This window comes from Takifugu flavidus, chromosome 15, assembly GCF_003711565.1.
Source record: "Takifugu flavidus isolate HTHZ2018 chromosome 15, ASM371156v2, whole genome shotgun sequence".
Classification (NCBI taxonomy): Eukaryota; Metazoa; Chordata; class Actinopteri; order Tetraodontiformes; family Tetraodontidae; genus Takifugu; species Takifugu flavidus.
The window spans coordinates 9994457-10012261 of NC_079534.1; the positions used below are offsets into that span (position 1 = coordinate 9994457).

At 39.6% G+C, this 17805-nt stretch overlaps 3 protein-coding genes, 2 long non-coding RNA genes and 2 other non-coding genes across 9 annotated transcripts; 1 reads left to right on the forward strand and 6 right to left on the reverse strand.

Annotated features, from left to right (window-relative positions):
- On the reverse strand, positions 1–4083 carry rabggtb (Rab geranylgeranyltransferase subunit beta). The gene is made up of 9 exons (XM_057056340.1): positions 3847–4083; positions 3428–3535; positions 3034–3231; positions 2223–2328; positions 1995–2047; positions 1793–1903; positions 1489–1614; positions 1093–1242; positions 1–757 (listed from the first exon to the last, which is right to left on the reverse strand). The coding sequence occupies exons 1-9, from the start codon at positions 3847–3849 to the stop codon at positions 617–619; spliced, it is 996 nt and encodes a 331-aa protein (XP_056912320.1). The 5' UTR covers positions 3850–4083; the 3' UTR covers positions 1–616.
- A 408-nt stretch (positions 4084–4491) lies between these two features.
- acadm (acyl-CoA dehydrogenase medium chain) lies at positions 4492–12797 on the reverse strand. Of its 3 annotated transcripts, XM_057056337.1 has the most exons (12): positions 12642–12797; positions 12312–12417; positions 12011–12108; positions 7679–7748; positions 7428–7528; positions 7235–7315; positions 6291–6421; positions 6014–6122; positions 5790–5930; positions 5610–5705; positions 5267–5515; positions 4492–5177 (listed from the first exon to the last, which is right to left on the reverse strand). In XM_057056337.1, the coding sequence occupies exons 1-12, from the start codon at positions 12651–12653 to the stop codon at positions 5106–5108; spliced, it is 1266 nt and encodes a 421-aa protein (XP_056912317.1). In that variant the 5' UTR covers positions 12654–12797; the 3' UTR covers positions 4492–5105. The 3 variants fall into 3 exon arrangements, with proteins under 3 accessions (XP_056912317.1, XP_056912319.1, XP_056912318.1); XM_057056339.1 differs by lacking the exons at positions 12312–12417; positions 12642–12797 and adding an exon at positions 12261–12285; XM_057056338.1 differs by lacking the exons at positions 12011–12108; positions 12312–12417 and having other exon boundaries at positions 12642–12756.
- Positions 8106–9183, forward strand: LOC130538598 (uncharacterized). The gene is made up of 3 exons (XR_008953916.1): positions 8106–8153; positions 8582–8728; positions 8917–9183. It is a non-coding gene; the product is annotated as an uncharacterized LOC130538598 (long non-coding RNA).
- LOC130538599 (uncharacterized) lies at positions 11176–12004 on the reverse strand. Its single transcript, XR_008953917.1, has 2 exons — positions 11426–12004; positions 11176–11392 (listed from the first exon to the last, which is right to left on the reverse strand). It is a non-coding gene; the product is annotated as an uncharacterized LOC130538599 (long non-coding RNA).
- Positions 12798–13635: 838 nt separating the features above from the next.
- On the reverse strand, positions 13636–16086 carry rps8a (ribosomal protein S8a). Its single transcript, XM_057056341.1, has 6 exons — positions 16035–16086; positions 15211–15317; positions 14892–14991; positions 14498–14673; positions 14052–14181; positions 13636–13788 (listed from the first exon to the last, which is right to left on the reverse strand). Exons 1-6 carry the CDS (start codon positions 16036–16038, stop codon positions 13679–13681), a joined length of 627 nt encoding a protein of 208 aa, XP_056912321.1. The 5' UTR covers positions 16039–16086; the 3' UTR covers positions 13636–13678.
- On the reverse strand, positions 14761–14829 carry LOC130539620 (small nucleolar RNA SNORD38). The gene has a single exon (XR_008954177.1). It is a non-coding gene; the product is annotated as a small nucleolar RNA SNORD38 (small nucleolar RNA).
- On the reverse strand, positions 15069–15177 carry LOC130539623 (small nucleolar RNA SNORD46). The gene has a single exon (XR_008954180.1). It is a non-coding gene; the product is annotated as a small nucleolar RNA SNORD46 (small nucleolar RNA).
- Positions 16087–17805: the final 1719 nt, after the last annotated feature.

A 17805-nucleotide genomic window follows, 5' to 3' on the forward strand; every position in this document is an offset into this window, starting at 1 on the left:
TAAAAGCCCCCCTAATATTACTTTTATTATGAATAATAGTACAGTTTAAGCATGAGAGAAAATAATTTCAAGATTTCTATGATGTAACAACACTAATGTTAACATAGGAAGAAAGAAATCTTTATATACCCCCTTGAGATTATGCTTCTTTATAGTGACTTTGAGTGTGTTGGTCTTCCTTTTTGCTGTCAGGTTTTATTATTAAATAGGGTATAAACCAATGATCTGAACTATGCCATGCAAAAGTGTTCTAATGTGTAACAGTGTCTTTCTGCAACTATTGCAGATTCAGACACTTGAGAACAGAAATAAAAATGGTTCCATTCATTATTTTCTAAGGGAATTGAAAAGCTAATAAGTGAAGACATGATACTTTTTCAAAGCCTGAGGTGCTTTTTTTTAACATTTTTCAAAACACCACCTTTCTAAAATGTTGTCTTGATGTGAGACTGACAAGATAAATATTTAGTGTGTGAGAGTTACACGCTCAGTGAGTTGACACTTAGGGCTTGCTGATCGGTTGTCATGGAAGTGTGACTGTCCTCTCTCTGCTCCCAACACCAATCCATGGTGGGCCACTGTCAGTGTGCCTGTACAAATAATGTGTGTCCGAGTCCTAGCTAAGCAGTTCTGGCTTCAGGTTGAGCCTCTGCATGATGTCCTCAGGCATACACAAGACTGGATTAACTGGCTTGATCTGTTTATCTCCAAGAAGAGAAAGGCCTGCTACTCCAAAGAGAGTGTGAAAAGGGTCCACCTGTAGAGAAAAGGGTGAGTGCAGAGAGATGAGTGCAGAGTTAAAGACAAACTGTGTCTGGTTATCCCAGCACATCACATTAATTTATTAGCATTAAATAATGGGTGTATAACACCAGTTCCAATTGTAGTAAGATAGTCTCGACAATAAACTACTGGCAGTCATATCTTGATTGCCTGTTTTCGAAGTGATTGTGGGTCTTCACTAACAAAAATGTGCCTGTGTTATATTTTCAAAAATGACTGGAAGATACCCAGCTTAACAGGTTGCAGGAAAAATAACATGTGATGACACAGATGGTTTGTGTAATCCTGGACGAGTTAGTTGAAGCTCACCATGTCTCCCGGTCTATCAGCAAAACCTCCAGTTTCTTCATCTTGACAGGCAAGGATAAATGTTCTCAGCTTGGCCTTATCGATCCAATGGATCTTACCAATGATTTTCAGTGAAGCCAAAACCCACCACGAGTAACATACATCTGGGAGCTGAAAAACACAGGATGGCATTTATAGAGGTATAAATCTACTTTGCACAAGCATGGTAAAACAATCATTGGCCTTTTACTGAGGTAAAACCAGTAATATTAAGTTCTTTAACTGTGGCTACAACAAACATGACCGTGAACCATAACACAAAACTAACTAAACTAACAATGATTTTGTATTAACTGTGTATTTCTTTATTTTCTGCCACAAACCCATTGTGTTTCCAACTTTAGTTTACATACAAACCTTCTCTGGACGACCATTGAGTCCTCCAGACAGAAGTTGCCTCTCACAGAGCCACCAGCCGAGAAGGTCAGCATTCACCTGGTGCAGTTGACCAGTAAGAGAGAGGAATCCAGTGCAGCAGTAAATCTGAAAGACAAAAGAAAAATATAGATGTACCTTACCACATGGACCTATGCTGTCTTTCAAGGCAGTCATGACATCTCAGTAATGAGCTGGACCTGCCTCAGCGGGAATTTTAATATTTTCCCATTCATTAAATAGCATGGTAATCTCCGTAAAGAGCAAAAGTTAATTGTGATCTCACCTGCCCAGCATGAGACTCTGAACCAGGTCTGCAGCCAAAACCTCCATCAAAGTTCATACAGGACAAAACAAATTCCACAGCTTTGTCAACATTTATTGCATCCATCCTGCCCTTCAAAGAGAGAATAGGCAAAGAATCATCTGAAATTCCTTTTTTAAAAAATATATAAAACACAAAATGATGAGTGAAAACACACCCATACCAATAGTGCAAGGGCAGCAGCTGCACAAAAGGAAAACCGAGTGTCTATTTCCCCTGTAAAGATGAGCAACTGGAATCATGGACAGAACATTTACACTACACAATAATTGGAATAGAAATGTAATGTTGTCAAACACGAGACATTTTAAATATATGAAGTCAACAATTTTTACAAAACGTCATAAATAGAGGGTCAGAGGAACAGAAATCAAAGTCTGACTGTACTTACCCCATTTGTCACCTGCAAATGAGCCATCTTCCTGCTGCAAACCTTTAATGTATTCCACTACCTTGTCCACATCAATTGCATCAGTACTATCATACAGGCAGAGGATCTGCAAAGATTTTAAAGGTGATTTAAAGGTGACTCTACAAAACTATAATACCGTAATTATAATAATTACTGTAAATGTAAATTATAAAGATGTTTTCAGAATGTGTGCAAGGAGTAATGTGACCATATATGAAATTATAAAAGATTAGTAAAATAATATAAATACAATTTGTATAAGTCTAGTTACATTCTCAGACCCTAAAATGTAAGACATTTAATTTAATTAATTTATAGCCATTTTAAGCATCTTGACAGACCCTGAAAAGTATAGATCAAGTAAGAAAGTCATCTTTATTTACGGCATCTTTTGTATTCTTTCTTCAGGGTCAGAAATAACTTGTTTTATCATCAGAAGGTAAATTTTAAATTTTGTCATTTGCAAAATCTGAGCTACTGATAGACAGTAAGAATCAAGAAACAAGGATAAATTATCACTCACCTTTGTAACAACCATCAGTATTAGGTCAATGGTGTTTCAAAATAAGTTATTTTGGCATGTTTTGGTGTGTGTGTGTTTGTGTGAATGTCTAATGGGTCTAAGCCAAATTTCTCTAAGAGGGCAACATTAAAGTATATATTTAATCTAATCTCCATCTAAATTCCTGGGATCACAATGACCCCTCAACTGCATTTGTAGATACCATCACATCCAATACATTGGAGGGGAGAAATGAATGAGAAAACATGTCATATCTACAGTAATCACCTGGATGGCACTGAGGGTGTAGAGCAGATGAGGGTCATGTCCAATGCTGGCACTGATGCCTCCACATTCATGCTGACATGCTGTGATAAAATCAATTATCTCCTGCTGATTCATCCTAGGAAGCTGCCCCATTAGGTCCATCACTGTCAGCCCCCAGTAGATACCACTCATCCTCAGATACTCTGACAGAGTATACTCCTTGATGATCACAAAAAGAAAAAATGAGCAGGACAGAAAACACATTTCTTTTAACCGAACGTGCAAGTGATGAGGCTAAGTTGTCACTATATTCAAGTAAATTGTAAACATGCAGGCAAGCAAGCAAATAAGATGCATAACCCGAAATAATGTGTAAAATGACTAGCGTACAATGCAAACTTCAGATTGTACTTACATAATCGTCATTTTTGGAGCCATATGCAGCGATGTAGTCTGCGTGTTTATCCAGCAGCAGTGTGTTGGGACCGTCAGGCTTAATGATGACATCTTTCACTTGGGTACCCTAATGTAAAACATACCGAACCTTACTGCTCAATTAAACCACTTTGTTGAAAAACGACATCAAATATGCTGTCGGTTTATAAAATGACACCAATATTAAGTAGCCTAATGACTGAATGAGCTTCTGACAGGTCATGCTATGCGCATTAATGCTAGCCAAATTATAGTCATTTTGCTGGTTATTTTACAGATTATACGTCAATATAAAGACACAACACGAAATGTTTCCTGGACATTTTTGACTAATTTGACAATCATGTTATGTTAAGATACATTTTCTGAAGTTAACAATGATAACATAAAGACAGTTACCATTCTGGAAAGATTTGCGGCGATACCTTCTTCTTCATACGTTAATGCAAGTTATCTTGTTCTTTAGACGCTGTTTACCGCCACCTCTGCTTCGGATAGCATATTGCAGTTGTTTTCATTTTTTCATTTCATTATTGAGCAAAAGATTATGGACAACGGGCAATTGATTAAAAAGAAGAAGAAGATTCGTGAGATCACCTTCTTCCAATAGCTTGGGATACTATTTTGAGTTGGCAATTTTGGTGGACACAAACGTCAGAACGGGTACCTGATTGGTCTGCAGCTATGTAGTCCCGTGTACAACAAATTACAATATGCTGTGTATTCCAAGATCTTTCTGTCAGAACCACCATGACTATCTTTAACAATTTAAACCACAGTGGATCACCTGATGGATAGGTTCAACTTGGCTGCTATTGACCCGCATCAATAGTTCCTTAGACCACTTTTGCAATACTGAACACTGCAGCCCTGGAATGCTCCATAAGAGCTGTAAGAGCTGACAAGCGTCACAATTTGAACTTAAATTCTTAGGCTTGATCAATTTTCCTGCTCATAACAAATCAACCTTAATAGAAAAATTTAAATTTGTTATCTAATATGTACTGCATTTCCCACGTGTCACGATGTAGAGCTGCATCATGCTTTTGATTTAGTCGGCCAGTTTATTGAGTAAATGTAAACACCCATGTGGTTTTTATTCACGTCACAACAAAGATTCTGTATGAACACAAATCCATGCAAAATTAATTATTACAGGCACATGAAGCCAGCTCTCTTCTAAAACATTGTGATATAAATCCCATTAGCATTTACAGCATCAAAGTTACCGGTATGTCAATTATGGCAGCAGTTTGAGGGAGAAAGGCAGACACACAATAAAATCAAGTTTTATTTCATGCACTTGCTCTTGGATTTTAACATACAGAACTGCATCTAAGTTCTTAGTCATCCAGGTCATAGAGTAGTCTTAGCTTAAGCCAAAATTTTTACATTCTACAATGTAAGTTTCAGTCTGATTTGAATTTAAAAAAAAAAAAAAAAAAAAAAAATTCTTAACCAACCATTCCAGAGTCAAACTTAAGTTTGTACAAAACTGTCGGAGGACGCCACCAGACAAAACTGATGTGACAATCTTCACCTTATTGAAAAAAGAAATTACCGTAACTACAAAATCAGGCCACTGCTGAATTGAGGAATATATTTGTACAGTGAAGTTAATTGCATTCAGATGAGTGTGAGCCTTGCGTGAAGAATGTTCATTTCTGGAATCTTCCAAGGAGTTCTCGGGAAATAATGAGCCTTTGGATTTGAGCGGTTCCCTCATAAATCTACATGGGAAATTAAGAGATTTACAGAAACTTTGGCTTTGACAAACAACTGAATTTGGAGCTATTGGATGCCCATAAACAATATTTACCTGGTAGATCTTTGCATCCCTCATTAGTTTCTCAACAGGGTATTCCGAGTTAAAGCCATTGCCTCCAAATACTTGAACAGCATCGGAGGCCACCTGATTGGCGATGTCTCCAGCAAACGCCTTGGCAATGGACGCATAGTAGGTGTTTCTGCGGCCCTGATCCACTTCCCAGGCAGCCCGCTGGTATGCCATCCTAGCCAGTTCCACCTTTATTGCCATATCAGCCAGTATGAAAGAGACAGCTTGGTGCTGAGAAGACAGGAAGTATCGATGTTTAGACCTTTAAATTCACAAAATTCAAACCAACTATGTTTCCTAATGAATTATCATCAGTTAAACAAACCTCAGCAATAAATTTCCCAAAGGTCTTCCGCTCAAGAGCATACTTTGTAGCTTCATCAAGTGCTCTCTGTGCCAACCCTGTAGCCCCTGCGGCTACCTGAAATGGTTATAATACATGAACCATTTAAAATTTCCTGAAGATTTCAGTAAAAGAGACAGATATGGAGGTGGGAGGGCTTACTGGTGGTCGTGTATTGTCAAAGGCACCCATTGCAATTTTGAAGCCAGCTCCTTCTGCAATCAGGACGTTCTCTTTTGGTATTCTCACGTCCTCGAAGGTGATGCCTCTGGTATCAGAACATCTCTGACCCATGTTCAGCTCCTGCAAGAAAAATTAAGTTTGATATTAGGCTACACTGAGAATAATATTCAGCAGACCAAGATTAAAAATGACCCTTGGGGTACCTTTCTTCCAATCTGAATTCCAGGAGTGTCAGCATCCACAATGAAGCCAGTAAAGGCTTTGCCAGCTGAACATTTAGGATCAGGGTTAGTCCGAGCCAGGAGGAAGTACCTACACACAGGAAAATGTATGAATGTTGTAAGAGGAAAATAAATTTGTAATTGTAAAGCTACACATACTCAATGGGTACAGATGCTGCTCAAAGTAAAATTTAAATGAACATAAGCCGTTAAGGGAATGTGTTATCATGTTATCAAAGCAGTAGTAGTGAACACACACCAGTTAGCCTTTCCACCATTGGTGATCCACATCTTCTGCCCATTAACAACATACTCATCTCCCATCTTCACAGCTCGGGTCTTGATGCCAGCCACATCTGAGCCTGCTCCAGGTTCTGTAACACAGTATGCCTGCCAAACACACAGCAGTTCACAAAAAAGTGAGGTACACACATGACGATTATCAGGCAGGTTTTTGTCCCGATTTTCCCCCTTCCTGACCAAGGATAGAAGATACCAATTTATCTTATGTCTTATAAGATTATCCTGTGGTCTGAGGTGTGTTAAGCGTAAATTTGTTCAGATAATCATAAATATGAAACTTGTTCTTCAAGCATATGGGGAACGTACAACATCAGAGTCATGAATCCCATGAATTTTTATGTGCTACAGAATATAGCCAATCAGGAAGCTAGCTGACTGAGGAACAAGGAAGAAGGTGTAAATAAAAACAAGCATGCTTGCACCATATACAAGATTTTCTCCACAGATTATTTTATTTTGAAATATTTCGAAGAACTTCATCGTTCCCTCTGCTTATAAGCCCCCTTCCATGTTGTGTTTTGTGATTTTCCAGGTTAATGCCATGTTTCTTCTGTTTTTATTTTCATCACGTGAGATTTCTGGCTTGGAAGACGAGACTTTAGATCGGCGGTGTGACAGAATCTTTATGTGTGTGTTGTTCTGGGTCAAAATTATTGGAGCACACCACACAATATGATCAAAACTGTTCAATGCCTGATTTTTGTGTCTTCGTGTGTGGGGTCTTAAGATTTACAAAATCCTTATATGTGGCCCCTGATTAATCTGATGGAAGTGGACAGTAAATTAAACATCTATCATGTTCATAACAATAGTCATGTTCCCACTGTCTGTCACATTATACACAAGGGCATTTTGTTGCTCAACCTGTAACAGAAATATTTTAAAATTTATTTTACTTACACACATGAGAGGCTCTTCAATCAATCTTCCCAAATATTTTCTCTTCTGTGCATCATTGCCAGCTAATATAACAGGCATTTGCTATGGAGGGAGAAAGAGGCAATTTAGAAAATCCAAAGGATTTGGATCACATTATTAAACACAATTTAAAAAAAGAAAGAAGACAAACAAACAGTGTAATCCTGATACTTACCCCCAGAGAGTTTGCTTCAATAGCAGTTTGCACTCCCGTGCACCCATAAGCCAACTCTTCTGTGATTAGACAGTTGTCAAAGATCGTCAAACCCATTCCACCTGAAAGAAATAAACATACGTTTTAAGTATTTAAAATGTTAGATTTGTGGAGGTTGTTTTCGTAGATCATAGAGAAAAGTATGCCATTTAGGACTATTCTAAAAAAGGACAATGTCACAGAAACATTATTTTAAACTTGTGATATCATACCATATTCCTGTGGAATGTGTCCATTCATCAAACCAAGTTCCCAGGCTTTCTTGATGATGGGGAAAGGATACTGCAAATTCAAGTTTTTCTTGTTAAATTGTGGTTTTGAAGAAATGCACTGCAGAATACATAATTACATAATCACGAGTCTTGCTCGTGTATGAAAACAATATATGTGCAACCAGATACATCATCATGGGTCTGATAACAAATCTTAAAAATATTTGAGGACTGTACTGAAACAATCCCACCGGTCACAATAGTGACCGTAAAAAAAAATTTCATTTCTAAGGCTATAAAAATGTTACTAAATGATCTATCAATGCATTTCCAGCAGATATTGAAATAATAAAGGGTCTCAATGAAATATGTGCAGTGTCGCACGTTTAGTGTAAATTGTCACATGACCAGAGCTGTTTACTTCCTGTTTGCGCCAAGAGAAGAGGATGGCGGCAAGAAAGCTCCCACAGAAAAGGTTAGTAAAATATGTTAACATAAAGATAGGACATAGATTTTTGGTACACATCATGTTTAAGATGTCTAGTATTGATATATGCATTTGCAATTACTCAACTTTGTTTAATGTGGTCATAGAACTCACAAACATGTCATTGGCAACAATAGTGACCGGTGGGATAACCCATTGTATCTACATGCTAATACACATAAGCTAACTGTTCTACCTTACTTTCTGCTGCTCCCTAACTTTGTACCTAATTGTACACACAGACACACGCACACACACAACTAGCTAGCTAACTAATTCTACCTAACTTTCCACACATGCACGCACACACGCAATTACAGGTAGGCGCACACACACACACACACACACACCACACACACGGACCCCAGGAAGACTAGCTAGCTAACTAGCAAACTTTCTGCTGTGTTTTCTTTTAGATTTACTTTGAGTCAAGTTCTTGATTTGTTGGATCAAGATGAGTTCTCAGACAAAGCATGCAGCATTGCAATCATCCCTCAAAATGAAAAAGATGCTGTACTCAGTGATTGGTGATGGGTCTGACATGGACTATGCGGGGGAAACAGGTCATTTGCCAGCAAGGCTGTTGAATGCATGTTAGATCCATTATGTTAAAGTTATCTCTTATTTGCTTTTGCCTTGTTATATTCCTTATTCTTGCTATAGTGTCTCTCATTACTTAATGTTTCTTATTATTTGCTAATGCTTAATGTTCATGATGCTTGGTATGTCACCTCGAACTTCTCTGGTCAAGGGCGACAGAAATGCGGCGGCTGTTGGAGAAGTGGCATTGACTGGAGACAGAGCTGCAGGGCCGAACCCAGGAGATGTTCTCTTAATCTGTCTCATATAGAAGAATGTGCTGTTTGCGAGATAAGCTAATCAAATCAGTGAAGGACTTCTGTAACTAGGGACCTCCTCATTTCAATAAAAGAAGGATGGCGGGAGGTGTGCGTCAGAACGTGTTGGAGATCTGTAACTGAGCACATCTCTCCGTTCTCCTTGCAAGTAAAATTCAGAACTGTTGTCTTTGCCTCATTTGTTTTTCTCGTGTTTCAGGTTGTTTGAACCTAACAATGCATATGCAGAAGTTATGCAAACAGAACATGATTGGAATGATGGCCTCCCCTTCACCACACCCCCTTCCCCTCCCCAACCTCCTTCCCCCTTCCCCTGTTCCAGCTCCACCACCTCCTGCCATAACAATGAAGGCCAGCTAGAAGACCCAAGGGCCTCTAAGCGCCAGGGGGTCCAGACAGAAGACCCAAGGGCCTCTAAGCACCAGAGGGGCCAGCCAGAAGATGCAAGGGCCTCTAAGCACCAGAGGGGCCAGCCAGAAGATGCAAGGGCCTCTAAGCACCAGAGGGGCCAGCCAGAAGACGCAAGGGCCTCTAAGCGCCAAAGGGTTCAGCCAAGTCAGCCCAAGAACCAAGGGCAAAACTGCAAGTGGTCAAAAATAAAGAGAGTATTTAAGCGATCCAAGAGGCCTTCCACTGCTGTTATTCCAGAATACACAGTATACCGACCAAATGCTGCAGAATGTGTAAAACAAAGCTGCTCCAACCCAGTGGATGTTTTCTTACTGATGTATCCACCCACCCTGAGAGAGAGATCACAGTTGAAATGTCCAACCTCTATTCCAGCCAGACCAAGGGAAAGCAACTGAATCTAAGTATGGATGAGCTCCTAACCTTCTATGGGATCCTCATTGCAAGTGGATACAGCTCTATCCCAAGAAGACACATGTACTGGTCAGTCGACAATGATGTACACAATGAGAGCATTTCAGGTGCAATGCGGAGAAACTGCTTTGATGATATAATGGCCTCAGTTCATGTGGTTGACAACACCAAGATCACTGATGACCCATTTTTTTAAGGTTAGACCCATCTTCTCTGAGCTCAATCACTCATACAAAATCATGCCATTTCATGAATGGCTGTCAGTGGATGAGAGCATGATCCCATACTACGGCCGACATGGATGTAAACAAATCATCAAAGGCAAACCAATTCGCTTTGGTTACAAGGTATGGAGCCTCGCCTCATCCAGTGGATACATGTACCACATGGAGCCATATTGTGGATCACACACTCTCCTCCCAGAGACAGGGTTGGGTCAGGGACCCAGTGTTATCATAGGTTTGGCAGAGCAAGCTCAGGTGCCTCAAGGTTGCAAGTTCTTCCATGACAACCTCTTTACCACTCTTTCACTCATGGATGAGATGACAAAAAGAGGATATGGGAGCTCTGGAACCATGAGGCAGAACCGCCTGTTTGATGTCCCATTCACACCACTGAATGCCTTCATGAAGTTACCCAGGGGAACCTCTGAGATTTGTGCCAAGGAGAGAAGCTGCTGGTCCGTTGGAAAGACAATAACATTGTTACAGTGGCAACAAACATGGATGAAAAATACACTGAAACCTCTGTCAAGAGATGGAACAGGCATCGACGTGCCTTTGACAACGTCCAACAACCAAAATGCATCAGCCCATACAATGAGCACATGGGTGGTGTAGACCTTCACAACCTACAGGTTTCACGATACCATATCTCAATCAGGTCAAAGAAGTGGTGGTGGCCCATCTTTGCATGGTCTATCAACAGTGCTCTTGTAAATGGCCATCTCTTTTACAGAGATGTTATTGGAGGGACCATCGACCTGCTCACCTTCTCAAGGATAGTCTCACAGTCTCTTCTGCAAAGGTTCGGAACGAAACCACTGAGCCATGGAAGGAGATCTCTACTGAGTGCTACCGTTGAAGATCAGGCAAGATACGACAAAGCTTCCCACTGGCCAATTAACATGATGCACCGGTTCCAGAGATGTCGCCATTGTGAGAAACGCACAACCTATGCATGCGAGAAATGCAAAGTACCACTGCACATTGAGTGCTTCAAGCTGTACCATGGAGTATAGAAGAAAAACAAGTGGTTGCATACAGTTACAAACAAACAGTACTTTGGAGTCTAGGAAGAAAAGCTGAAAAAAAATACCCATCAAAATGTCATAAATGTTCCAGGAAAATATGTTATTTTTTAGTCATTCAAGGCGTTGCTTTGCTCTTTGTTCTACAACCTATTTTATTTTGTTGTTCAGTCAGTCAGTGTAAGCCTATACTTGAAAGCATGTTCAGCCGGCTACCTCTATCCTAAATGTTTACCTTCATGTTCAGTCTGTTCAATGTATACTGCACTAAAAATGAATGTGTTCAAATGAATTTTGCACTAAAAATGAATGTTTTCAAATGAATGTTGCACTAAAGTAAGTTGCACTAAAGTTACAATGTTGAAATACATTGATGATTGTTGTTGTTTTTTGTCTTAACCTCAATATTCATAACGGTGCTCCAAGTATTCATATTGCTAGCCGATAGTATAAGGCTTATATGTAAAATATTCAAACTACAATGAGAGAGCATTTAGAGGCAATGCTGGAACTTTTAAAAGTGATAATAACTAGCCTTTTATATAAGGATTTATACACTCGCGCTCGCACACACGCACGTGCGCACACATGCGCATGCTTACACACACAAACACACACATATACACACACACACACACACAAACACACTGCACAGGTCAAATAGACCTATATTCAGTCTGTCCATTGGTTGATACAATACAGCATCCCACCGGTCACAATTGTGACCGATCATAAAACACACTTTTTCACACACTTTTCCATGAACATTTCTAAAAATTATGATTGATTGTTTCAAAGGGATACTAATGACACATGATTTGGATATTTTTGTGTCTGGGAAAAATTTGGGATTAAATGGGTTAATGTCAGGGTCACTGTACACAATTGCTGCTGGTGAATCTTTTAGCTGTACTCACTTCACCACTCCTGTCATAAGCAGGCGCAGCAGGCACAATTTCCTCACGAGCAAACTTCCTTGCCAGCTGTTGAAACTCTTTTTGCTGCTCTGTCAAAGCTGTTGGCCACAGTAGCAAGGAGACATAGAGTTTAGGCTTTTCAATCTGCACAGGGTCAAACTGCATTTCTGCAGTTTTGTCAAACCCGCCAATCCTTCACACTGATTATGGATGAGAATGGATTATTTAAACTGATGTTACAACTACTCACGACCCAAAGGAAATATGGTAGAGGCTAGCTGTAGCTCCCTATCCTACCCACCAAAGGAGTAACCGATGGATGCTGAGCCACTATTGGAACCTGCAGGATGGGCAGCAATACTGGTACTCTGTAGACGGACTACAGACCGCACACTAGCTTTTAGCACCTAAAAGTAGGGGAAAGGACAAATGACACGATTTTAAGATAAAGAAAAAAAACCTCAATGTGCCTTTTGGGCAAATTATAAATGGTTACAAAACGGAAGGCAACAACTGTCCCTTGATTCTCTTACGTGCCAAATATTGTGTTGTCTCGTATATATAAAGATCAAATAGCTTAGTAAGTGACGTAAACAACAAATGGAACAATATGACCTACATTGGCACTTACCTTGGTAAACATTGTTATCGAAATGGTGAATTGAGCCAAACTATAACGTTAAAAAGTCTTGCCACTTTTCTCTTATGTCACTTTGGATTTCTTGTGTCCCCAACAGCGTTAATATCCGGGTTTATAACCAATCACAGCAAACAGCCAGACCACGTGTCAACAGATTGCGCACGTGCAAGACCTTTGCTCTAGTTTTCCCTCCCCCCCTCCCCCAAAAAAAGAATATTTAAAAAATACAATAATAAAATAACATAAAGATTAAGACTGTTTGAGCACGTTAGGCAAGCGTTGATGTGTACATAGACCGGCTTTGACATTACTGTATCACACTGGCTGAATATGAATATGATCCGAAATTGACTGTCGTCGTTCGTTTCATTTGTCTAGTGAAATTACTTGCACTTGTTTCCATCATTGACCGGCATATGATACAGTGACTGACCAAAGAATGTTACTAAAGCGCCTTTAGCTTTGATTGCAGACACCTTGAAAGTTCACATCCCCAATATTTATAACCTACACTTATGTCAAATACTGGGGTCAGGAACAGAGGTTAAACTAATACCACGGCGCCCTATTGGTTCCGTTTACAGTAGATACCCCTTTCACATCGCACACTTAGCGCATTGCAAGAGGTTCCAGGGCTGGTTTGGAGCCAGTGCCTGTTTTTCTATCGGCTGACCGGTTCCAAACTTGTTCTAATCAAGTACCATCTTCAAGCTGCGCTAAACCGGGGTCAGTGGGACAACGCGTTAGGTCACGTGGGCAGGGCTACAAAACACCGACATTTTTAAAGCCAGCAGGTGCCAACGGTCACGTGGTCATGTTTCACTCGGATGTACCGACATGGGTCAGGTTTTGCTCCACCAGGCCCATGGAATGTTTCTGTGGAGGCACCAGGGTGGTGCAGCAGTGCCTATTACAGGTTCTTTTTGTGGAAAATGGGCATAAAAAAAGCAAACTGTATTGTAAGCTTTAATAAAACAATGAAAAATGGCGGCATTTGGATTTTATTGATGCATCAAACAGCTGTACATTTATTTGCCTTTTTTAGCCTTAATCTTCCTCAGGTAGAACTCGAGCTCCTTGCCCTCCAGGATGTAGCCATCTGCCCTGCCACATTGACCAGGTCTGGAGGCAATGCAGGCTGCAGAGGGGTAGGAAAATTCAGTCACGTGAGAACTTTCAACCACCATAGAAACAAAGGTTCAAAATGACCGTTGCTTTAATTTCAAAGATTCCATCCCTTAAATTAGACAAGTTAATAGGTTTTAAATGAGATTCAGTAGTATCATTTTAATCAGCCTGTAGCACAACTACAGTTCCCATGGCAACATATTTCGGTATGTTCTGAATTTCATATGTACTTATGTCAGGAAATTAAACATTACAAATGCTACATTGACTCACCAAGCAGTTTTCCCTGCTGAAATTGCTCCTCCAAAAGAGTGCTGATTTTGGCTGTCTTTTTACGCTCGTCATACTTCTTCTGGGTTTTCTTTGATCTCTTCTTGTTGAGAACCTCCTCTTCTTCGGGAGTCTGCAGTAAAACAAAACAAATAAAAAGAATAAGACCAACAAGCTTTGTGCTCCTTCAGAATCATCAGTGTTAAGTCCTTGTCATCAAGACTTTCAGTAGCAGAACTGGATATTGTCTCAGAATGACATGCCTCAACTTTATGAAAAAACACTTGTTAGGTCATACACACATTGGCCCTCACCACATGCCTTTGTGTTGCAAACCAATTTCATTCAGTTACAGTAGTTTGACAGTTGTATCCTTAGACACTGCTTCAAAAACAAGCAATATTTGGTGCAAAACAATCACATCAAATTAAGTGGTCTTCTGTACAAACCAGCTTGGCGCCCTTCTTGCGTCCAAGAGGAGTGGCATAATGGGCCTCGTACCACTGCCTGAAAGGCAGGCTGTCAACAAGGATGATGCAGTTCTTGACCAGGGTCTTGGTTCTGACCAGCTCATTGTTGGAAGCATTGTAGACAACATCAATGATCCTGGTCTTCCTTGTGCAGCCTGTGTACACCAAAAAACATCAGCAAAACCAAAGTCCACACCAGTTCATTTAAGCGTATTAAATACATTAGACTACACACTAAGATCTTTCTCAGAGTCTTTGCTATCACCACTTTCATTCAGTAGCAGAACTGGACAAAGTTATCATCACAGAAAGATATAAAGATCGAATGCATTTGAGGTTCCAACAAATTTAAGTGCATTTAATATATACTTACACTCAGAGCCCCATGAAAAGTTGCCAACATCCAGCCTCAGAGCACGGTACTTCTTGTTTCCCCCACGTACCCTCACCGTGTGGATACGACGGGGTCCAAGCTACAAAAGTTGCATTATTTAAGACTAGGGGCACTTCACTGTTAGTCAATTCTGTCTTTTGTAAACAGCAACAATGTACAGTGTCAGAGTAACTATGACAAGTCCTTTCATAGGTAAGCCCAAGGTTTTGGACCAAAACGGTCCAAAAAAAGACAAACCTAAGGTCACACGTTCATCACCCACAGCAACTTGACTTTAATAGAAAACGATCTCACCAACCTTTGTGTTTGCAGGTGGGCGTCCAAGCTCATACTTCCTTTTCTTGTGATAGGGTTTACGTTTGCCACCGGTCTTTCGGCGTTTATGCCAATTGTCCCTTGAGATACCTTAAACAACAGTGAAATCAAGACATTAGGCTGGACCTTTCAGAAGACGACAACATAGTCACTACTTTCTGCTTGAGTAATCAGTTCTCCAAGGTATAAGTTGTCCGCAAATTATTTTGGAATCCGCTTTTAAGTCTCATCACGTTACTCAAGCAATTTCCTAAAGGCTAATTTGAAATGCACTTTTTCTCAAAAAGTGGACGTTCACATTTTAAATTAAATTTCAACCAAACATTTTTAACCTCAGTAAAGAAATTTAAACTTAAAGCCAAGCACAAATTAACATCAAAACTAGCGTATCAAAATTGAGTTTCTGTTATACTGAAGCAGCATGACACGATGGCAGCTAACCTTAGTAGCATACTTGATGGCAAACCTGATTAACTAAACCGTAGAAAACAAACTCGGAGGAAATACACCAATGACCATATAGATACACTATAAAATCTAAGATCCTTCAAAAAGCGTTTAAACAATTCACTCATTGCATTAGCAGTTAACTACTTAGCCAATGTGAGCAGCCATCTTGTGAGATTCTGGCAGCCTTGTTATTTGGCTAAAACGCAATAAAATTATGGGGAAAAAAAGCAAATATAGAGTTACATCTATCTCAAATATACTTTGCCTCGCTGTGACAAACTGTTGATGAATTATTTCTTAGATAGACCATCAGATGGACAAGGATTCTTCCCCAGACCCGCGCAGAAAAAGACATACCCATTCTCAGGCGCCGGCTAGAAAGAGGAACCGCAAAGCATCATGGGGAAGTTTGAAGACATGTGTTCTCGCGAGAAGAAGAGCGAGAGCGGGGAGTTCAATAATATCTTAATATGTATGCTTATTCATACACGTTCATTCTTACAGTATAATCAGTTTTACTTTAGTTGATTCTAAGGCTTTGCATTCTATTGCTCTTTTTGCCTCCTAAAGATGCAATGACAGAAGTTATTCTCCACCAGCACCAGCGAATTCTACATAATTAAATTAGACTCTGCACAGGCATGGTTTAGACTGGTTGTTTAGTCCAAGTACGAAACTTGAACACCAGCAAACCTTTCCACCTACTATATGTTAGAGCAATCTTTTAATTCTAATCCAAGTCTTTGGAAGCCCCAGGATGCCTAACTGCCTTGAAAAGATGTCATTCATACCATGTTTTCCACCAGAAGCTTCACTTTAACTATTGAGCTGAACATGAAAGTAAAGAATGCAACCTATCTGACAGAGTAAAGACTTTCTCTAAAACATGGTATAAATGAGGTCTTTTCAAGTCAACTTGGCATTTCAGGGCTTCCTGAGACTTGAAATTTCACCCAAAATGAATTATTCCTTTCTGACAGGACATCTTTTATTCATTAAACTGACTATATCTTTGGCACTAGACAGAAACATTGTAGTCTGATATTGCAACAAAGCTTATTGGAGTTCATTAATCAAATGTGCAAACACATTTAGGGTTATTGAGTCACAGATTTGTTTAGTAAATTTAGTAAACTCATCATGACATTCTCAACCAATAATTGCAATGTCAAAAGGTAACAATTTTCAGATATGACAGAAAAAATAATTCTTAATCACAAAAAAATGTGAAATTATACATAAACATGAAAAAAATCACAAAGTAGTCTGAAGAAAATCCGTTTCACTGGTAGGTAGGCCTAGTTCCTGCTATCTCTGTATTTTGGGTCTGTTAGATCACATTCTTCCTTGATATGTGTCTGTGTAAACACCCTATAAAGGGAGCATTCGGGCAAAATAAGAGTAAATAAAAATCAGGTAATGTATATATTGACCAGTTAGACATGGTGACCACATATTGCACAGTCAGAGTTACAGTTACCTCTGTATAGTGACCTGAAACATAAGGATGCATGATGTACATCAAGACTAAACTGAAATATTAACATTCAAAATGTATGCTAAATGCTAAACTGGGAGATTAACAGGTCTATTTTGCAGTAGTCTCCTTAAGTAAACAGCTTTGGATGGCAGCACTAAATTAAGCAACTTCTAGCACTGAATAGCCTACATTATTTCACAAAATACACTAACTTGCCTTATTTATCAGGGTACTTTATTGATCCCTTTAGGGGGTGTCCATTAGGGAAATTAGCATCTCCCCAAAGAAACGTACAGCACTGTTTAAGATATTAAAAATAATAAAAATAGAATAAGAAATAAAATAGAATAAATTAAAAATAGAATATAATATAAAATATAAGACTATAGAAATGTAAATAAATGAACTGAATGAATGAATGAACTGAATGAATGGATGTCCCAGTATTATGTTATTGCAGTGTTGTTCCAGTCCTTCTGTTGGCCCTCCTCCCCCCAGTGAGGAGTTGAACAGTCTGATGGCTCGGGGGATGAATGAGTTCCCCAGTCTGTTTGTCCTGTACTTGGGGAGGCGCAGCCTCTGGCTGATCAGGCTTCTCTGGCTGTGGATGACAGTGTGCAGAGGGTGGCGGACATTGTCCATGATGCT